At 46.5% G+C, this 23,511-nt stretch overlaps 1 protein-coding gene across 1 annotated transcript; it reads left to right on the top strand.

Moving 5' to 3' along the window:
- Positions 1-729: 729 nt before the first annotated feature.
- LOC146190027 (uncharacterized) lies at positions 730-12,081 on the top strand. Its single transcript, XM_084605400.1, has 5 exons — positions 730-875; positions 2,322-2,484; positions 5,668-5,907; positions 8,003-8,134; positions 11,759-12,081. The coding sequence occupies exons 1-5, from the start codon at positions 730-732 to the stop codon at positions 12,020-12,022; spliced, it is 945 nt and encodes a 314-aa protein (XP_084461526.1). The 3' UTR covers positions 12,023-12,081.
- Positions 12,082-23,511: the final 11,430 nt, after the last annotated feature.

The following is a 23,511-nucleotide window of genomic DNA, read 5'->3' as shown; positions in this document are numbered from 1 at the left end:
CGTCACCACCCTGTGATATCCACACCACTCAGTTAGTGCAGCATTCCACCACACCTGTGCACTCGCCTGTGGAGTCTTTCACCATACTGGTTTTAGAGAGAAGGTAGAGGCTTCGAGCCCAAAAGCATGATCAGTGGTTTACGTGAGTTCCAGTAAAGGCCATGGGTATGGTCAAGGGTTTGACTTCCGATAAATATCGTGGGTTCTTATTCCAGAAAGCGTCGCAAGCCTCAAGAAAGCCGTGGGTCCGTGTCCCAGGGAAGGTCGTGAGCTCGAGCTTCAAAAAAGGTCGTGGGATACAAGTGTGTTCAAAGGTTCGAGTTCCAGTAAAGGTTGTGGGTTCGCGCCCCAAAGAAGGGCGCGAGTTAAAAGTCCCTCGCTCAGCATAATTACAAAAAGGTTGTTGCGTTGCTGACCTTACCTCTGGACTTTTTCCACAGGGCAAGTATATCGGCAAATAGGCTTAGTTTATAATGTATTTCACGCCGGTTAAAGAATTCAACCTAAACTCAATGCCTGAGCGCATTTAAGGGAGCTCTGAAGAGGAGTTGAGACTGACTGGTACCAATCTGATTGAGGTGATCTATCTACAGCTGCCGTGATGACTCAAGTTACTTAAAGTAGTTCTGGGTCCACACTGGGCATGAGGAGATGGAGGCCCAGACTCAGGATATAGTTTTTAACATATTTAATTAAAACTGGCTCAGTTTTGCTTACGGCTCGCCATCAATGGGCTGTGTCGCTGCGTCACCGTGGTGCGGCACGGGCTCCGCAGAAGGGCTGGAATGCCGAATGCTGCGGCTCGCCATTACTGGGCTGCGTCGGCTCTGTGCAGCGCGGGTTCCGCAGAAGGGCCTGGCTTTTGTCAAGGCTAGGTGGTGGAATGCTGCCGCTGCTGCCTTCGTTCAACTGGCGGTGGGACGAGCTGCCAGGCTTGCAGGCAGGATGACAAGGGCCGAACTTCAACGGCGACTAGACCCCGGGCTCCTGCAGGTCGTGGCGCAGCCCAGTTCTCTACCCTGCTTGTATTTCATTTGCCCGTCTCGTCCGCTGCCTGCAGTTCTCCCCCGCTCTCCCGTTCGCCTCCCTTTTAAAGCCATTTCGCTCCATTGTTACGCCTCCTTTTCACGGGTTAACTGGTTTCCGCCGCCGCCGGCTGTTGGCTCCCCCGCGGCTTTCACCCTTTCGCAGGTCCCGTCCCAAAGAAGTATTCGGCGGCTGTCCATCTATGAGCAGGTTTTAGATATCTGCAGCACTGCAAAAAGCAGAGGAGCCCTTGCAATTGTGCTCCTAAGTGCATCCGCCCCTGCGCACTACAACAGAAAATTGTGCTCCTACTGTCACCCCCGCCAATTTGGGGGGCGAGAGTCGCGTAGGAGCACACTTGCCTATTGTAGTGCTAGCGATCCTGATTGGACTGGGGCGCCTCTGCCTTTCGCAGTGCTGCAAACATCTTGTGAGACGAAGTATGAATATGGGCATGTCTAGAGTTTGGCCACTCGACGCGGACGTGGCGCGGTCAGAAGTATCCATGAGTCACTGACTGGCGTCCGCAGCCTCGTGCACGCGCACGAGCCGTCACACTGCCACTGAACACAGAGCTCATTTTGGCTAGACAGGCCCAGTGAAATTTATGTGCATATGCAGCCGGCCGTGTTCACAGGCATACTGCAATGCCATGAGTACGGATAATTTTTAAGACGAAAGCCATTATTGTCTCATCATTATCCATCCGTCGACAAATCCTGTCACGCTATAGCTGTCAATCATCCTGCTCCTTTCCTTCGGCGCTTCCTCAAATGCCGCACTCCTTAACATTAGCAAAAAAAATGCGTGCTCCAGCGGGAATCGAAATCATACCCCTCCGATTACCGGCCATGTGCGTTAACAGACCTAACCACGCCGGGCACGTGAGAAATGTATCTTAGCTCTCCTTGTCTAGCGTCGTGCCAAAGCGGTTGCCATGAAGACCGCCGCCGCTGCCTTCCCGGCACATCCTAGTAACAACGGGACGTCATGGGAGAAGACGGCGGCGCGATTAGTCGTGAGGAGATAGCGGTGGCACGATGAAAAAAAAAAGACCTAGAAAAGTTGTGCTCGTCGAATCCGCTTTTGCCTCACCGCATTTTAGTGGTCCAAAGTGCACCCTCAATTTTTGCTCATACTTCTCTAACGTTATGGTATGCCGTTGTTCCCTACGGCAACGATAATCATAGAGTCAATACCAAAGTAACAAATCAATTTATTAGGAGAAAGCTGATTGTATAGCACGTGTAGTAAGTACGACAGTGGTATTCAGCTCTCTTTGCTTTTCTTTGTAGGAAAAATGCCTCAAGATCGCCTAACTTCGTGCACCGATTGGTGTACCTCACTCACATTCCGTACAGCGAGTTGGTGGAGGCCAGAACCTGTGTCATCCAGACGCCGCAGGTCCTGTTCCGACGCCGCCATCCCTACGGATTCTACCGTGAGCCGACGAATTTCGTGAGTGTTGACTCTGACACCGTTAAAGATGACGCGCTGTCTCTGTACTTACTATCACTCAGCGCGCGCATCTCGTGTTCCTGCACGTTTTCGCGCGCCGCTCGCAATGCTATTCGCAGCGCAGCGATCGCATGGTCCCGAAAACGTGAAATATCCGCGTAATTCCGTCTCCTCAACGGTAGGGTCCCGCAACTTCTTTCTCCTCACTGGTTGCCTCTCAGCGGATTAAACGGCGATAGTTACCGAAAGGTGTCTCTGAACGCAACCTGAAGGTAGCATACACTCACTGAAGGCAAGAAATGATTACGGTGAAGGTAATTTATTAGTGTTACTATTGCCATGCCATCATCTCCTGGCTCTGTTCACGGCTGGCTTTGCGGCTATTAAGAAATAAAAACACTACATATTGCAACCTAAAGGGGAACACTCCACAGGAATGACCTTCGTAGTTTATTTAAATGTTGCGGTTAAAACAAACTTTAAAAAAGTGTAAAAGAAAAAAAGTTGGTCTAAAAGGATTACGTTTAATTCGCTTAGTGCTGAGGTTAGTGTCAATCCATTGCGCCACTGAAGCAACGAGTACGCAAGCTTTAAACCCGCTATTATTCATTTTTACAATAGTTCTAGTATCTGTCGCCAGATGACGCTGCTCAGAAGACCCTACTCGAATGCAATGGTATCCATCCGGAAGTTGATGCAGGCGCAATCACTGTTCCTGAAGCTCTGGGGTTTAGAGATAACAGTGGCCGGGTGAATAAACCGGCGGTGGAAACTAGCAAAAAACGGCTGGAAGATTGGTGGCTTAAAAGCAGAGAAGTGACATAATGTTAGTAATGTAGGAGCAAAATTTAATAAATAGAATGATGGTTTAGTTAACAATTCTAAATCAATAATTAAGGTATATGGAGAAAAATGAGCATGATAGCTACTGCTACCACCCCGTTTCAAAGGGGACGCTCCTATATTCCATCCATCCATCCATACTAAGGCTGAAGAGCCTAACACTACCGTTGAGGGAACGGAATCACGCGAAATATCCATTCCGTTACTGCGCAGCCAGATGAAGCTTCGCGTGTGCAGATCGGAGTGAAGCGATCTTGGCGCCATCTTCCCGTGAGCTATGGTACTAGCGTTGTCAGAGGCGTGCGGCTGTAGGCGGTACAAGTCCTTTTAAAAGGTATCTCTTTAACATAGCGTTTATTGGTGTTAAACTTTCCAGTCATTGTCTCTCGTACTAACCACCAATTTGAGCCACGCACGACCAATCTACGTTGACCGCTGCAATGGACGGATACGCGTCAGGCACTTAGTTTGCCTACGGGCAATTCCGGTTTAACATAGTGTGCTATGGTGAAATGGTACAGGGCCACATGACCGACTGACTGCATTACTAATTGCGCACCGTAATTATATGCACCTAAATGTGATTAAAAATTGAACATTACAGTACATCATTACCATATATGGTTGGATAGCTTCTATTGAGTACAACTGCATCACACCAAATCCGAGTCTTATTTACCGTTATTAAGGCGAAAGCCTCTTATGCCTCATCATTGTCGATAGAAGGTTGTTAGCAGAGGTGTCACGCTTTCGAGAGTTAAAAATAAATTAATAAACCTTGTCTCCACCGGGAATCGAACGTCCACCCTTTGGATCCCCAGCCCATCGCTTTGCCAACTGCGCCCTTATAGCTGCTACCCCTCCTTGGATCCACCGCGCTATAGCTTTCGCCTCATCGCACTTTAGTGGTCCAAAGTGCCCTCTAGAATTTTTAACTGTGATTAGAAATGTAATATTACGATATAACGTCATCATATATAGTTGGAAAGGGTTCGACGAGTAGAATGAGACAAAATATATTGCGCTTTTTTCTGCGCAGTGGAAGAAACCTCGCCCACTCCGCACAGGGCGCTGAATTTTGTGAAAGAGGCTAATCAGCAGCTCTAATTGCAAGGAACTGAAAACCTGGCGAGATCACTTTTTTCTGACCAACATTAGCGGTCTGCGAGAAGCCCAATGGAAGATCTTTATTATTTTGACGTCGGGCAAAAAGATGGAGTCAACCTTGCAGCAATCATAAATCAGATGGATGTACCACGGTCCAAAGGAACCACCCCACACACCTCTGTATTACTGTATTACGCGCTGCTGCTATAACCATAAGGCACGCATTTTAACGTCCACCCCTAAATGTCCTATTCTGGAGAAAATCGGGCTTCGCTTTTGTGTGTGAAAATTTTCGAGCATGCCCCTGGCAATTGACAGGTCACATGGTCATGCAGTGATTGGTCAGTGCGTTGTGTCACGTCACGCGACCGCGTGTCAAGTCCAATTTGGCAGAAGTTGACATTAGAGGAGAATCTACTCCGTGGTCTACCTTTGGATCCCGAACCAGACACACTACCGCGAGGTCCCGCAGTCACGTTAGTGCGGCTTGTTTTCTTTAAGCAAATATGCCCTTCGTCATAAGTGAGATAAATGTACGCGTGCAAATCTGTGCTCACTACAAATGCCGAGAAGGCCCAGTGTTGGTGCCCATATGTTCAGATTCTTGTCTGGGGGTTGGCTATAGGCTGGTAATTCTGGCTGTCAAAATGCACGGCTTGGATGAAGTGGGGCATTATATCATGCTTGTACCTGAATGCTAATGAGTACGCGTGGGTTTGACGTCGGAGCGCTGCGCAGGTCGAGGGGCAAAGAACTCAGCTGGTGAACGGCTGCAAGTCCGGCACGGGCACGAGAGTCTCCTCGTCTTTCTCAACGTCCTTTTCCCTTTCTTCTTCTATGTGTTTTTCCTCTTGCTCAGGATTGCTACAATATGTTAGGTATTATGTACAATATGTTAGGATGCATGAACGAGCATCCGCAAGGGGAACCGCAGCCAGGTCATTAGCAATGTCGCTGAGCTTAGCAGCTAGCCCTCCTATTTAAAGCACATTTACCCCACCTTGAACAGACCAAATATACACTAGCCAGTTCATTGATAGACCACCAATTTGCCCCTGCGTCTTCAAAAGTAAGACGCTGAACCAGAGCAACGCGATTGTGTAGGAAGCACAGAACGACGCTATTCTGAGGATCTCTGAAACATCAGCACATGGACTTTCGTGCATAGTGTCCCTATTTGATGACATCACATCCGTAACCGGTTTCTTTCCCGCCTTCCTGGTCTCGTTGCAGCTGATCGCCTACCTTTTCAACCGGGTAGTCGAGTTCGTCCCCGACATGGACCGGTTCGCCAGAACCATCACCGTCAGCTTGCGGTTGGTCAACAAAAGGCCTACTTACCGCGACTTAGACGTGGCCGCTATTGGCAACTTCAGTTGGAACAATTATTGCGACGCTTATGGGGACATCAGGGATACGAGACATCCGCCGCCGAACCTAGAGGGTTGGAACTCGTGGACCACATATTCCGAGGCAAGTGAACCTCTCCGAAACCTCCGTTTTTCTTGGTTATGCACACGTGTCATCGCTGATTGCAACACGGAATACGCACAATAGAAATGGTTTCTTTTTGGCAACTGCATGAGCGTGAATGGCGGAATAATATGTTAAGTCGAGAGGAGCGCCACCTTTCGACAAACACTCTTAAATGCTGTCTGTCCACAGGTCACATTTGCTTCACCACTAGTTGATACACTTGTGTAATCAGAGTGGTCAAGGTGAAGCCATTGGACACAACCTTCGAGTATGGCTCTTTCCCGGCGGCCATATTCGCAAGACCTAACAAAATACATGAATCCAGCACGCAACATGCTCACTTAATCTTTCACCCAACTGCAACTTCTTCGGGTGTTAACGAATTGCGCAACTAATAAAATTGCTATCCGGCTGAGGCGAAAGCTTTATACTGGTGTTAATTCTTCGCATCTCACAATGGCATCACGGTGTCAACGTCAAAGGATTTGCTTCTATAGGCTGGTCACATGGGCAGCGGCAGAATAAGCTGGAATAGGCTGGTCATGTGAGTCCTGTCACTGCATGTGCCAAACAAGGCACCGTTCATCGTGTTCATCACATACTATATTAGCGTGGTGTATAGCCTGCATGAAAAGTTCCCAGGTTAGAGAATCTCTGTGGAGGGCATGAGTACCGCCTTCGAGAATGTTCCTATCTTTATTGGCACCTTATGTGGTAGAATGTAACAAAATCCTTGAAACTTCAAAACGGCACTGTACATGATGCCTGCAGGTTCGCTCTGCACTTACTATATGACAAATTGCAGATCTAATCGCACTTGGTTGTGAAGATGTAAGCAGAAACAATGAAAATGTGGTGGAGCAAGTTGGTGTAAGTGTTATCAGCGCTACATATGCACGATGAGCACAGGAAAGAACAAGCGCTACTATCAAATTAATCTACTTTCAATTAACGCTTCCCCGGTTCAGACCTATGTGTCTGTGCATTTTGCGCTGACGACATGACTAGTATATACCGAGCATGCACGCGATAAATTGAAAAAATAACGATTTCATTGACTGGCATTGGCGTGGAAGCTTAGACTGCTACTGCTTGGATAACAGGTAGAGCGCAACCTAGTTTGTAAACTGTGCTTCTGTTTTGATGCTCGTCGTAGTGGACTGATTGTATCAGGTTTAAAATATCAGTTTTGTAAAAAATAAAAGCAACAAAACTTTTCTTTTAGACGCCAACTTTATGGATATTATATTCCTAGCTCCTGGCGGAGCAATGTCGACAGTTACGCTGGCCACCTCTGAAATACCGGGTTTTGTAACTGCTGCTGCCATGCAGAGACCGCTAAGAATCACTATGACCGACAACCGCCGTGGCGATGGCAGACGGCGGAAGCTCAGGCACTTAAACGTCTATCCGGACTCAGTTGCGGCATCTCGGCCGGCCGTATTGTTGCAAATATCATAGTGATATATGCAACGTCCCTATGCGACACGTGGGTTCTAATAAAGGCCGTGTACTGTACACGGCTCCTGATTAGTCTAGGCCCCCACGGGTCCATCGCAGAAAACACTCTGCCCTTCGTTCCCACCACATGCAACCTGGAGCCTCTAGTTCCAAACATGGCACTCAGTGAGCCACCGCAGAAGCTAGGTGACAACTTCAACTTAGAAATTTCTTAGTATCCCCATACTGCCTTCGTTATACGCTACCCTCCGTCTTGTTTCTTTTGTTTATAACGGCTGTAGATGAGGTGCCTCATTACGCCAGTTTCCCTTATCGTTTCCTATATCGTTTTTCTTGTTCTTACTTCCTCCCACTGCGGTGGCTTAATGGTCAATGCACTCGATTGCTGTACCTAAGGATGCCAGATTGAATCTAGACCGTGGCGGTCGCTTTTCGCTGGAGGCGAAAACCAAGGCGCTCGTGTGCTGTGCGATGTCAGTGCACGTTAAAGAACCCCAAATGGTCGAAATTTCCGAAGGCTTCTACTACGGCGTGCCCATAACCTGTGTCGGTGTGGGACGTTAAATACCGTTTTCTTTCTATTTCGTTTTTTTATTATTAACAGCCACTACTAGTATTGCCTCTTGCGCAGGTTTGCACCGACCCTGCGTACAGCCGGAATCTGGACTGCGCACCCAAGGGCTTGGACGAAGGCTGCATCACCTTCGACAAGCGGAGGGGTATCAGCGTCGTCTGGGACGACACTGTCAGCCTGAAGAGGAAGGTGGGTGATGGGCCGCCCGTTACGCGTGGTTACAGCTGGAACCTACTTTTTTCGAAAATCGACTCTCCCTGATTTGCCTATGCATGTGGGCCAGCATCCCAACTTACTCTTGCCAAAGGCAAAAAAATACGCCAAGGTACGACTAGTGGGGTAACTTCAACTATTTCAGATTAATCTAAAAATTTAGCAAATTAGAAAAAAGTTTTGGCCACTTTGCTTCGCGCAAAGTTTTCGGCGAGGAAGTGTAGAGGCCCCTAAACAATGTGAGTTTTTCTTTTTTGTTATTCATGTACGCTATGGATCAAGGGTGGTGAGAAAAGCATATTCAAATAACCGTAAAAATCATCTTTTTATTCAATATCCGTGGTAAAGGGGGCGTGACAAATGATTTCTGTGACAAATCTCACTGTGCCTCTGCAATGCACTACCCCACTCGTGAAACAAATGCCTGGAAGCTTGGCTCGAATGACGTGGTTGCAGACCCAAGCAGCGCATATACTTTGTGTGTGTGTGTGTGTGTGTGTGTGTGTGTGTGTGTGTGTGTGTGTGTGTGTGTGTGTGTGTGTGTGTGTGTGTGTGTGTGTGTGTGTGTGTGTGTGTGTGTGTGTGTGTGTGTGTGTGTGTGTGTGTGTGTGTGTGTGTGTGTGTGTGTGTGTGTGTGTGTGTGTGTGTGTGTGTGTGTGTGTGTGTGTGTGTGTGTGTGTGTGTGTGTGTGTGTGTGTGTGTGTGTGTGTGTGTGTGTGTGTGTGTGTGTGTGTGTGTGTGTGTGTGTGTGTGTGTGTGTGTGTGTGTGTGTGTGTGTGTGTGTGTGTGTGTGTGTGTGTGTGTGTGTGTGTGTGTGTGTGTGTGTGTGTGTGTGTGTGTGTGTGTGTGTGTGTGTGTGTGTGTGTGTGTGTGTGTGTGTGTGTGCGCGTGTGTGTGTGTGTGTGTGCGCGTGTGTGTGTGCGCGTGTGTGCGTGTGCGCGTGTGTGCGTGTGTGCGTGTGTGTGAGATACCGTGGCTGAGATCTCAGCCGTTTCTTTTGACTGGCAGCCTGGACGGGCCCGGGGGCTGAGCGGCCACCGGCGTTTTACTTTTACGTAGTGAGGTCGCTGTACATAATGCGACATCTTGCCGGATTTTGAACTGAATGAAATGTACGCCATTGAGATATGCTAATATATAGCTTTCAAAACCTTAGATGAGGACCAGCGCAGGGAGTCCCGTGAATAAGGCGGAGGCCCTTAACCTCTGCCTCCCTCCCCACTGATGTTCGTGACGTCACATGGTTGAGGGAATGGGAAGCGCTGCCAACGGCCGACCGCCTTGCGACATGGGGCGAGGCACCCTCCGCCTTATATCTGCACCGCGGACAAACTCAAAATAATGAACTTCAAGAGTGTTCTGTAGGACGTGCCTTTTTGGCGGCTAGTGGCGCGCATGTTCCAAGTCCGAATGCAGTGACAGAGTCGCCACAGACATATTTATTGAATCGATAATGTACATTGGCGCTTATGTATTTTGGAAGCGTAGATAAGTGGAATTCTTGCGAGAACGCCCGTCGAAGGTCACGTTCCATCTCCTGCACCGTTTAAGAAGCACAATATTTCGATATACTCATTCACAGTCAATTCTAATTGCAATTTAAGATTGTACATGTGATGCTTAAAATGGACTTCTGAGGCATAAGCGTGCCAATGCTTGCTGGCTGATATCGAAAAAACAGGTGCATAATTTATTTATTGATTGCTTTGTTTCAAAATACTGCAAGCATTATGGCCCGAGCAGGAGGGGCATACCAGGTGACAATCACACACACAAAAAAAAAAATACAATACACACCACAATTTGGCTAGAAGGAATCATAATAGTAATAGTAATTATACAACATTGGACAGCCTAACAAATAAAAAATAGGCAATTAATACAACACATAGCACAATTTGGCATGAACAAAGGAAACAAATATAAAATATTACTAATAGTAAAAGTTTAACAGCCTAACCAAGCAAATGATCTCCCAATGCGTTAAAATTACCGCTTTGGAAAAGAAATTGGCAGCAAATTCCAATCAGAGAGGGTCTGGGGGAAAAAACTGCACTTAAATGAATTTGTTCGGGCAAAGACAGGTTGCAGCGTGTATTCCCTAGTGTTTCGTGTTCATATGGCGGTAGAAGGTTGGACAAAGTTATGTAATGGAATATTTACTTTCTGTAACAGAATCTTACGGAGGAACGAAATTCGGTTTATTTTGCGGCGGACTGGAAGGAGCGGGATGTTATTTTATTAGCTGTGTGGGAGAATCACATCTGCTGCACTTGTGGAAAATAAATCTAGCTGCTTTCCTTTGGATCATTTCAAGAGCAGTTATGTTCTTTTTCGTGTGAGAATCGCAAATGATAAAGGCGAGCTTAGTCCGGATGAATGTGTTGTATGCCAAAAGCCTAATATTGCAAGAGGCATGATTAAGTTTTCGTTTTAGGAAACACAGTGTTGAGAATGCTGAAGAGCAAATTTGTGCGATATGCGGTGACCAGTACAATTTATTGGTAAGTGTCAACCCTAAATACTTCTGGCTTGCTACTTCTTTAATATCCGGGCCTTGTAGGGAATAAATTAACGGGCTAAAATGTTTTTTTTTCTCGTTACACGTAGAAGTACAGTTTTCTTGATATTAATTTTCATGCTGCATTCTACACACCATTGGTCAATAGCTGTCATGGAGACTTGGAGAATACCATGATCAGAAGTTTTCCTTATCTGCTTAAACACTACACAATCATCTGCATATAATCGTAAAGTCAACTATAATATGGTTATTGCAGTTAGGCGTTTAAGACGACCGATACGCTTTCAGAATTTCAAAAACGTGATTACCCTTGATACTGTTGATCAACAAACATGGTTTCACCCCAAAATACACGTGCTTTCGAAGAAACTGTGCACCGTCCCCAGTACAGTCACTCCACGACGTAAGTGTTGCGTCGCCTCCTCGGCCCCTTCTGCGCTGAGGTGTGCGCGGCTGCCTGCTTCTCTAGCGCACGAGGGAGAGGAGGCCGCTTGACACCTTGTCACCATGTAGTGACAAGTCCTGGGATAGTGCTTAGAGCGCAAGGGGGGGTCTCGAGAGCGCGTTTATTACAGCGCTAGTTTGTTGAGCCATGGTACCGAAGGCAATCGTGTTTTCGAAATTCTAAAAACTGAAATAGATATTACCAACGACTGGCCAATAGTATTTAATTGCAACTAGACAACTAGCCGCCTAATTTAACGTCTAGACACATATTTAAAGAGTTAGTTGTCAAAAACTAGTTAACTAGCTAATCAAAATTACCCACCTGTTTTGTAAAATCCGCCTACACTTAATATGTTAAAATCCTATATTTAACAACATTCTGGTTCACCTTCGTTGAAGTGCCCAGTGTTATCCCAGCCATGCTGGCGAGTAAGAGGGGGACTAATATTCAGAGGGCGAAATGTAGTAACCGAATCGACACACTAGAAAATACATAAGCTTTTGTGGGCAACTGCTGGCAGTGTGCATCTGTAACAGTGACGCACAGCATTCCGCTAATTCATGAGAATATATATTGCGTAGAGCTCGATGTGTATTTGTGACAAGTCTTGTTGCCTTTCTTGCCCCAGATTTGTGTGAGCCGGACCAACCTGACGTTCCTGTATGGCTTCATGGTGTACGCCATAGACTACGATGATTCTGATTACAAGTGCCCCAAACTGAGCCCTTACGGGCCCTACAGTCGGTTGCGGATGATGTACCAGCTGCACAACTACCTCCGACACGACTTCCTCAACGATTCGGACGAGCCCGGGTGCCATAAAGTCGAGCCACAGGTCCTCACCCCGGAAGAATTCTGGAAAATCGACAGCTGGCCGGACGACGGAGTCTGAAACGGTGCCTTTGCTGTCTTGGAAAGGACGACGGAGACAACGCAGCGTTCCTCCGTGAAGACACCGAAGGATGGGGGAGGGGATGGGGGGGGGGGGGGGGGGGGGTTAAATTTGCACCGCCAGGGCTTTCGCTAACAATCTGCATTAAATCGGCGGAAAGAAAGCTTCTTTATTCAAAAACAATATTATAGATACACGCAGCAAATTACACGCCGTAAAGCGAATATCAAAGCGCCGAGTTGGCTGCTTTTGTGATGTACGTAATTCAGGTCAAGGCTTAGACAAACGTGCCTCAGCCAAGTCTTTTTTTGTTGGGTTTTTTTTTTCGGACAACAAAACGTATACACTCGGTTTTTTTTTTATTATTATTATTATTAGTGTACACATGCATGTCTTTTGATTTCATGGTCTCGCTCTTAGTCAAGTCAACGTGATTATTTTGCTGCCGCCGTTCCATCCGAAGGTTCCATTCGGAGATAAGCCGCTTGGACCTATAGATATTTTTGATCCCGTTCGGACGTCTATAAGTCGGTCTACTGTACTTTAGAGTAAAATTTGTCGGGCTAGTTTGTTCATAGTTCAATGCAATAAAAAGCTGCGCTAATAAGACACGGACGAAGGAAAGGTAGGACGCACACAAACGCAGACTGACAACTTTAGTTCGTGAAGAAAACCAAGGCATATATACGCGATCTCCGCTACTATCTAATCACAAAAAAAAAAAACAGCAAGCGAAGAAGTGACGTGCACTAAAACACAAAATATCAAATTCTGCTGCAGACATGATAAACTTAACTAGGGCCGGCCCACTAAGTGTAAGTGTTGTATTCGTGCATTACCATTTGATGGTTGTGCTGATAATCCATTAGACTGGAGGATTTTTGGTTTTGGTTTACTTAGTGGGCCTGCAGCAGAATTTGACATTTTGTGTTTTAGTGCACGTCACTTCTTCGCTTGCTGTTTTTTGTGATTAGATAGTAGCGGAGATCGCGTATATATGCCTTGGTTTTCTTCACGAAATAAAGTTGTCAGTCTGCGTTTGTGTGCGTCCTACCTTTCCTTCGTCCGTGTCTTATTAGCGCAGCTTTTTATTGCATTGAACTTTAGAGAACTGTAGAGTTTTGAGCACTATACCATTTGATTCCAAACTTCATGAGATTATTATTTCGTCGCACGCTTAGCGGCCCCAAGTTCAAGCTGGCAAACCAACCTGCAACTAATAGTATTACAGCTCCAGTTTATTGCCACCTTCAGCATCCTGGTGGATTTATCGTTGGTCACATATTAATAACTTCACGTAATATTTAAGCCCCTAAACTCTTTATAAAGAAAGCACAGTTGTGGATGACAGCACACAGGGACATAATGCACATTTAAAACGAAAGCAAGGATCCTAGAAGAATGTGTCTATTGTGCTCTTCGCATATGATTTAACGATAACCTGAACACTAGCTGTTCATACCTAATCTATATTTCTAATTCCTTGTGTATACGCGGTGTTCCGCTTGCTTCTTTAAAAAATAATAATAAAATGGTCTACAAGTGCTTAGGTGAGTCGGTACTCAGATATGGTCTCACTGTACGGGACCACCTCCGCTTACAAATTAAATATTATAAACAGTACTTTGAAGAACTGCCTCTAGTCTGTCCTATGGTACTAAACTCCACAATAAAAGTGTGTTACTTAGCATGGTTCATTTTGACATATTGTCCATAGAGAAAGTTTTCATTTGAAATTTTGTATAAGCACTACTTTTATGGAGCTTTCAAATGTAAGAATGCAAAACGCTGTGTTTACGCCATATAGAAAAATTAATTGTTCCACGTGATTATACAAATTACAGGGGAAAAAACGGGCTTATGTACCTTCTATCTTCAATAAATTTGACGTCACTCACCTGTTTTCGAAAAATTAGTCCATTCGGTCATTTGTGCAATGTGATTGAGCGTTTACGGTTCGCATGTGCTGTTTCATTCTGGATACATTGTTTATCAGTAATGAATATTGTATGGCAGTTTTTTTTACACATAACTTTCATTGATTTATGTTGTAAATGGTTTGTCATTTTTTTTTTTATCCTACCATTTCATATATTTTCGTATCAATGCTGTTCTTTAATACGTAAGTTGTAACTACGTAAGTTGGAACTATGCATGTGCCCGAAGATTCTGTGTAAATTACAGGAATAATTCCGAACGCAGTAGCGAATGCTAGCGATACTTAGCCGAATAAAGTAGTGCTCTGCATCATCGGGAGTCTATGGATGTACTAAATTACGCATAGATAGCTACTGGTCAAACTATGCGCTCTACAATGCGTAGATGTGAGTAGTTTTTTTTTTTTTATTTTTAATTTAGCCGTATATGAGGTTCAAATAACTTAACATGTGGCTCGGTTGTATCGCCTAAGTGTCAGTGTCTTGCTGGCATAAGTGCAGTCACAGCACCGCTGCTCTATAACTCTTGGCTCTTGTAAAGACAAGAAGTCGCTTCATGAAGCTTAAAACACCAAGCATCCTAACAATGGCAGTGTCCGTGTAGTACTCTTGTGGATTAAGCTTAAAATACCTGCCATCTTAAACAGCGAATAAACATGAAATGAACGTCTTTATAAAGCCAACTGAATTCAGGTGGCGTCAAATAACGAACCATCGGGCGACTCGAGAAGAAAAAACCACACTGATATGCGTGATTGGTTATTTTGTCGGTCGCACCCCACTGGCAGGCACATTTCGGTAAAGAATGTCATAACATTTGTCCTCAACGCCTACCTGATTTGCGTGCTGTGGGCGCATACTGGACCCAATGCACCACAGGCGAGAACCCTTTTCGAAACGGACTGGATCTGCGCATAAAGCGCTACGCTCGTGGGATTCCATCGCCTTTTCTTGCTTCGTTTTTCGCCGCGGTTTTGGCAGCCGCTTCTGCAGTGAGAACAAATAGATCTGGGCCCTGTACCGGGGGGTTTGCACCGTGCACTACCATTTCGCACGATGGTGGAAAGTAGTTTCTATAATCATGCCCATGTCGTAATGCGGTCCACCTACAAAAGATTTTTCAACAAACCTAATTACCAAGTGTAATCATTACATCTACAGTGCTCTTTCTGCTGTGTCTTTCCTCCATTTATTTTTGCTGCAGAATAGTTAGTTTCAAGCTCACAAGGCTGCAAAACAAGTAAAATAACCTCGCTGTATGAGGTCATCATGAACACGCTCTATATGCTAGCTCCCATTCAGGGGTAGATGCTGCAATGCTCTACATTATCATCAGCTGGACTATACCCACTGCAGGGCGAAGGCCTCTCCCATTTTCTCCAATCAACACCGTCCTGTGCAAGCTGCATCCACTTGACCCCTGCGAACTTCTTAATCTCATCCGCCCTCCTTTCTGCCGCCCCCTGCTACGCTTTCCTTCCCTTGGAATCCAGTTTGTTACCCTCAGCGACCATCGGTTATCCTCTCTTCGCACTACATGTCCTGCCCATGCCCATTTCTTCCCAATTTTCACCAGAAAGTCAGTAACTAGTTATTTCTGTGACCCACTCTGCATGCTTCCTATTTCTTAACGTTACACCTACCATTTTCTGCTCCATAGCCCTCTGCATTGTCCTCAATTTAAGCAGAACCCTATACGTTAGCCTCTAATAGCCGAACGCTTCACAAACCATAAGTAAAACTTATGAAAATGATCAGCAATACAAAAGAATGGTCGCCCATGCATAGCTCATTTCCGTGCGCGTCTACGATGATGCGATGGCTGCAGAAATTTGCGCGCAAATGTTGAAAGCACCCGAATGCAGATTGAGAAGCCCGGTTCCGCTACGCAATATGCAGTCTCCCTAAAATACATCTGTTCTATGATTGTATATTTCTTTCGGTGGTTAATCAAAGGTCCAACTTGCATATGTGGACTGTATCGCGTACAGCAGCTGCCCTAGCAATATTTAATTCTGGCCCCCTTATGGACACCACGGCATACCAAAATTAACTTGCATCGTATTGAAGTTGCTTCTTTCACCGCATTTTAAAATGGTTAAATTCGTAAAGGCTTGAATAAAATCCTTATTTTCGCTTTTAGCTATAAGACGAACATGCATGTCATTTATCGCATCGTTGCACTATTTTGCTACTAGGTACTGCGCGGTTGTCAAACCGTAGCCTGCGAATAGTAAGCAATTAATTTGACTGACAGACAACGGTACAGTTGGCTAAACTTCTTTTACTCAGACTGCCGAAATTCAACACATGGTTTCTAATGACCAACGCGTATCAATATATAGCTTCTTCTTTTTTTTTTTTTTTTTTTGTGGTCCAGGGAGCCAGAAACACTTTTTCAGAATTGTTCTTGGCAACCGGTTGTTGATAAAACATTTCATCCAGACTTACCACGGCACAAAAGCCGTTTACAGAAAGGCGCCGCTGCTGATGCTGGTCCTTGCAACGTGAGTCATATCAGCCTACCTGGAAACGAGGAACCGAGCAACTGCAGATGATTACAAAGGTCTGCAGAAAAGAGCTCAAATCAATAAGCACACATCAATCACAATTTCGATGGCCAGAAGACTTCGGCCCGTGGGGTTGTTACATTATTTTGCTGTTTCCATGCTTTCATATAAATATGGCTTCTCTCTCAATTGCAGCCAAAGTAACATGGAGCCCGCCTCGGCCATTGAACAGTTCTCACATGTTACACAAAGAATGTGTTCAATCTATACAAAGCCGGAAGTGTTAATTATCTAGCGATAATTCGTAATTGTTTCATTATCTGCATGAGTCGTTAGAGCAGCTTGATCGTCGAAGAGCTCCACGCAGTATTTTGGCTGTGACAGCACATTCGCGAGTTTAACCATTAAGTTAACCATTTTTAAATGCGGGGAAAAGAAAACTTCAATATGGTGTAAAAGTCTGGCGTCGGCTTTGTAGGCGCTTCAACCGAGACGTCACGAGAATGCCCCTTGCAGGTGAAATGGTCAGGCACTGATTGGTCAGTAGCTTCTGTGACGTCATTTGACCACTGATGCTGCTTCGGAGCGGACATGTCGCGCCACCTACCGTAAAAACATGCGTGAATAGGGAGCTTTCCGGTGCAGAGTGATGCATATAGTTGGCCTCGCACTTGGCACTGCAAAAAATGGAATGTGTGCCTGGAAACGAGCTCATTTTTGCCTTAAATGTGTACTAGTGTTTAAACTGTTACAAGAATTACGCTGATTCGCCAGGCTTCGAGAGATGTTTTTTTTTTTTATTTTTATTTTTTTTTTTTTTTTTTGCTCGACGTTTATGGAAAGCGGTACGGCAACTCAGGGTGGCTTGTGTTGTGCACGAAAGAGGAACCAAAACGCGAAACGCAAAATTTTTTTTAATCCAAAAGCATTTCTTGTCTCATGAGTGGTGTGACCCCGAGCTGTGGACAGAATATATCACAACGAGCTGTCAGTGATTAATAATACAAAAATCCGTGTCAATACCAAGACTATTTGAACACTGGGGACCAACCCCCCCAACCTAGCGCGCAAACCACTGCTCTAAGCCGCCTTTCTGCGAACATGTCCATAATTCTTGTATAGCGCTGAGAAAAACTAAATTACAAAACTTTAGAAAAAAGAATTAAAAAGGAAATAATGACCCACCTAAAGTCGCAACAACGCTTATGCTTCCGCATTTCGCCAGTTCTGCAGTGCTCTCTCATTTTTTTTATGTATGTAATGCCACGCTAGACGAAAGTTCTCACTCCAGCACATCGACGAAGCGGGTCCTTATGCATATCTCGAACATCTCCGCTGTACCCACAAAAAACGCTGGCATACAGTTGTGTCAGATGACTCAGATCGCATGGTCTTCCCAGTTTTGCGCCCGACTGTACATTGCGCGTAACTAGCAATGCCTGTGATTTCTTATATCTAAGCACATAAACCTAACTGCGGCTTGTAATGTGCTAGGAATTACCAAGCTTAGCTGCGCATGATTTCTCTCCTTCAGGCTGGAAAAGCAGTTGTCAATTATGTCGCTGAGGATTTTAGGCGCTATCTTTTAAAGTACTTGTTATAATATTTTTGGCCTAGTGATGAATTTAAATACCGCTTCGACGATGCCCTTGTACAACTTTAAATCAACGTTTTAAACCTGTCATTTATTTAATGTTTTTGTTCGCTGTTCAATACGCTTTGGCGCCCTGAATTATTTCTGTGTATGTAACACAAGTTTTCGGCGTGGTTATACGAGTACCTACAGCAATACAAATATCACTTTCGTGCTATTTCGTGTTTTCGCACTCTACGATGCTCTGCGGTAGAGTGGCATGTAACGCACTACAAAACGAGACCATGTGAAATATTGTTTCTTGCCATCAAGGAGAGAGTAAACGATAGACTCACTATGATGAAAGTGATTATTATTTGAAAACAAGACAAGCAGTCAGAGTCCTTATTTTATTAACCAAGAAAATATGAATACAATTTCACTCAAACAAGAAAAACGAATGCATCTACTATCGGAGTTATTCACAAATCGGGAATACGTAATGAACTACCCTGGCTGACTGCTAATTGAACTTTACGCTATCCGTAATTATGTGGCGCCTGTGAATACCATACCGTCGATAAGATAAGCTCGCATCTACACCGACTCTCTGGTGGTTATTAAACAACTTTAAAGAGGTGCGAAAGCGCTCAGCGCTACTCTAGAGATACATGCTCTCAATAAGGAAATAATAGAACGCATTCAGATACATTTGATACAAGAAGACGGCTAGGATATTGGACAGAAGAAAGCAGACGCGCTTACACACCAACCACCTAAAACAAGTGCCTTGCCGCTCCGCTCTTCCTTTTCTGAAGTCCTCTTTAAGGAAGCGTAATTTGCCCTGATTCCCTCGTGCACTTACCCCCTCCCTCATAACCCAACAAAAATGGAGAATGAATGCCTTACATGGACTGCGTAAGGGGCTGCCCTTACCCCCGTCAGTGCTAAGGGCAATGCTGAGTCTTTTGATTTTACTCCGAACTTTCTGCGTCAAATATGTGGTCCACAACTTCTTGTACATAAGGTGGTACAAAGTGGTCCGACCTCGATGGTTCACAAACCGGAATATACATGCGGAAAGAAAGCATAAAGTTATATTGCGGCACCCGAGTGCCGCTGATGCATCATAATAACGCGACCTTGAGTGATTCGAGCAGTAGAGCTAACGCTCTATAAATCGGCTTTGTATTAGAGATCGTCTTTATATTTTCTTTGTTGCGCTTATCAGATTTTTCTTTGCATTATTGCAATTTTCTGCCCACTCCTTTACTTGTGTAGTAGGGGCCTACTTAATCAGCATCTATCTCTTAGGACTGGGCTTGGCCGAACCCGGATGGATCCCACGCTGGCACTATGGGGTTGTGCCAGAGCACAGCTAAGTACTGTTGCAGCAAGCCCGGGCTGGGGCCTCTGAATGAAGCCCGCCGTGCTCTAGTAATGCACGTACCTACCGCTAGTACGTGCTGGCAGACAAATATCTCACCTTCCCTTTTCATAAAATTAACTACATAACTAAATTTTGCGTTCTCTTTGGGTTTAACTACCACCATATGTTTGTTTTCATCGCAACCATCACCAAAGGGCAAAGAGTCCATATTGCATCAAGCCGCCTAAACCTGTAGGGTTGTGAGCTGTTCATTCGTTCGTTGAGTTTATACTCTCACTATGAAGGAGAAGGGGGGGGGGGGGGGGGGTGCTTGTGGTGAACCCGAAATACGCCACAGCTAGGCCACGGCGCTGATAGCGGTGCGTATACCCAACCGTAGGTCCGTAGCCGACCGAAGTCGATCAGCTAGCTACTCGAGAAGGGCCGGCACATAAAGCTAGCTAGCACAGGTTACTGTAATTTGACCGCCTCACTATCTAGAATAACAAGCACTGAGCACTTTCCAAGTGCATCCCAAAGCCAAAATTTAATGCTACAAATTGTACTACGGTAATTGCTATAACTGTTTTCCGTGTGCATTGCGTCAGCCGGCGCTTCTTAGAAAAAAAATTTGAGTGTTCTACCTCTTCCAGGTGCTTCCGTATGCATTGCTTCAAACGATACTTGTATACATTTCTCACTCTATATATTTGGTACCTTTACCTTATACTGCACCATTTTCCTATTTTCCTCCGCCCGCTTGTAATGTACACCTTAAGCATCATAAATCTCTTTGTTTTCCCTGTCCTTGATAATATTAAGTTATGTTTGCTAACGTTTCTCCCTCGCAAATAAGTGCATAACGTTAACTTTAAACTAGATCAGCCACGCACAATGTTGAAAATGCAAAGCCATATTCTCCCTCTCATCTATACGCCGCCGGGTACACCACAATGCAGATAATGCCATGATCAGCATAGCAGTGCGTGTGGACCACGGAGGGTCACTCCGGTTCATGAGAGAAAACATCGATACAGAGCCTTCGCAGGGCACGAAAAATCGAGGAGGCATGATAAAGCCCAGAAGGTCCCAATCACCGCTCAGACGCTGCATGTGAAGCGTTCTATGTCTAGCATTCCCCACACCCCGAGTTTTATCTTCCATCTGTTGTCCCGCTAGCCTATCAGGTTAAGAACGGAGATAGCCGCGACAACGTTCTCCTTGTGGTTGAACTGAGTGACCCTTGTTACAAGTTCCTTATCAGGGCCGCCACGAGCATAAATGAAAACTTAACACGGAGATTTTCGTTCTCGTGTTTACGTTTGAAACGCCTCTCAGCTCCAGATAAAAGTAACGTGTTTTGCTCACAGTTTTATGGGCGGGCGCAGCCCCAGGCCGTCACACGATGGAAAGCGAGCAGGACCTTCTGGTTTAGAAACTGGGCCCCACACCAATAGCGATTTGAAGACGGCGCAGGGTATAGGCTAACATGGATATTGTCTACGGGGCCCTGAGAATGCTAATAGGTCCGCCGGCCACCTCCTGCTATTCGCGAACGCCAATAGCTCTTGACATGTATTGCACAGGGAGCGCCAACAGAACTTGTCATCTAGTTCGCCACTTGTCCGCCTGGAACGAGCTCCTATGTCAGTGTGGCCTGCAGCTCCACGAATCGCCCGCCGAGCTTGGTCGGCTATGCCTCGTCGCTCTGGATTCTCGGCAAGAGCCTGCAGGTGTACGGTACGAGTGGCAGCGCCAAGCTTCAGCGCTTGTGTTTCACTTGATGGTCGTCCACCGGTGCGTCGCCGAACTCCACGTCACCGCGTCGCTGCTATCAGCCCGCTACATCGTCTCCTGCCTGGCAATGCGGTGCGCTTCGTCGGCGCTCCGCAGGCTCGTGGTACGCTCGGTACCTCGCCAGAGGGACCAGAGAGAGAGGTGCGCCGTGGGACTCGGATTCGTGCTTTCATCTATGAAGCAGCTCGAGGAGTTCGTGTACCAGGACCGCTGGTGCCCGTCCCCTGTCGCGGGGTCACTGTGCGCTCTCGTGCGCTGCTCGAGTCGCCTCCGAAGTCTCGATGTTTCTGCAGTTGCCCCTCTTCGGACAAGCGTAGCTGCAGAATTCGTCCAGGCTCTCAGGAGCAATTCCACAATCACCGAACTGTTCCTGAGCACCAAGATAATGGACCGAGCACTAACACCGACCCGAGAGTCTATGGCCGACTATTTGTGCCACAACATGACGCTGCGTAAGCTGGTGTTCGCGGCGCCTTCCAAGCAGCTGGTCGACACCGCCGAACTAAGGTCACTCGTGGAGCCGCTGTTTGACAATGATGTGCTGGAGGAACTGTACCTATCCATCGGTCCCCTCTCGGCTCAAGGCTTAGAAGTAATCGTAGAGCTGGTAGCAAGAAACAATAGCCTAAACGTGCTGTTCGTGAGGTGGGACGTCAGTGAGAACCTGCATGATTCATCCCTTATTGATCAACGTCCCATGAGAGAAGATAGACAGCCGCCTCCACAAGTTTTCGAATCCGAAGTCTCGTCGTGGGCGAGCGCGTTTGCCGGTAACCGGACGCTCTTGGAACTTGCACTGGACATGTCCCGACTAAGGTCGGCCAAGTGTAAGGACTTTTTCCTTGCGCTGGCAGCCAGCGAAACGCTCAGGAATGTGCGCGTGGTGGGTCTACCGATTAAACGACTTCAAAAAGTGCTGCGAGTCGTTCGCAACGCTGGAACGACTCTGCCCACGGTGCACGTCGAGAATGCCCACGTGTCTGTCACCGAAGTGGAAGCGCTCAACGAGTTTGAACAAGTTTCGGGAATCACTGTGCATTCGGGCAATGTGGCCCGCATCCACAAAGCGCTTCTCATTGCACCTGGCTTCCTGTACATAACCCACCTGCGCCTTTTCCTGCATGAAGCGGACTTCGATGTGACGTCACACGTGTTGCTAGCGCGGTACCTTCAAGCAACAAGGATACTGCGCGAACTGGAGCTTGTTGGCCACGGCTATGCTGAGCGCGAGGACCAGGCGGACGTCACACTAGTTCAGGCTCTAGCGGTTAACAAAAGCATCCGGAGTCTCCAGCTTATGGACCTGTCTTTCTCCGATGGAGCCCTGGAACTACTCGCAAGCGGCTTGCGGAAGAGCCATACGTTATGCGAGTTCGTTTTCTACCCAACGGAGCCCGAGCCACTGCAGTTCTTTCTCGCGTGTCTAGCTCCGGGATTCTCCACAAACTACGCCCTAGTTCGATTGGAATTCCCGGGGAACTCCGACCTGAGCTTCGAGCAGTTCCACGTCGAGGATGTGGTTCGCCGAAATGCGACACTAGTTTCGAGGGCAGCGCGCTTCGTGGTCGGTGCTTCCAAAGAGCGCTACTGTGCAGAGGCGTTAGAACCAGTGGCCAGAAGCTCCGCCCTCGTGGATATGGTGCGGTATTTGGCAGGCTTGCAGAACGATGACGTCGCCGATGAAATGGTGCGAGAAGCGCTACAAGGCCTGCGGGAGATGGAAGACGTCCTGAGGGTCGCCGGTGTCGTCAAAAAGCGCATAGTTTGTGGGAGAACACCCGACGGGCGCCTTCAGCTGGATGACTTGAATGCCGACTGCCTGCGTCTGATCCGTCAGTGGCTGACACTGGCTGACATCGCAGTAGTTTCGCCTGACGATGATCTTGTGTACTGACTCCGCTTCCGGTGAAAGGAAAGAGCATTTGACTTAATCGGTACTGCTGATCGAATGGTGATGTTTGCATGAAGCATTAAAGTTGTGCACATATACTTACATACTGCTGTACGATCACGTCAAGACGCGGATCCAGTTCTGTAAGGGCGGGAACATTAGTAGCTAAAAGAACCTAGCTGGTTCAACAAGAAGCATCGTATTGGCACAACCAGCCCTCTGCCTGCGTGCGTGCGCGTCAATTTGTCCTGTTTTGCGCGGAGTTTTTGGTTTGGTTTTGTGGGGTTTAACGTCCCAGCGGAAGTTTTGCATTCTGTACAAGAATGAGTATTCTGTTGAGCTGAATTTCAGAATATTAAGCATTTTAACGCGCAAGAGTAAACAGTTTATCCGCATAAGCTACCACGCTAGC

The sequence above is a fragment of the Amblyomma maculatum genome, chromosome 5 (assembly GCF_055883805.1).
Source record: "Amblyomma maculatum isolate TAMU_Amacu chromosome 5, ASM5588380v1, whole genome shotgun sequence".
NCBI classification, from domain to species: Eukaryota; Metazoa; Arthropoda; class Arachnida; order Ixodida; family Ixodidae; genus Amblyomma; species Amblyomma maculatum.
This window is presented reverse-complemented; position numbering and strand designations above follow the sequence as displayed.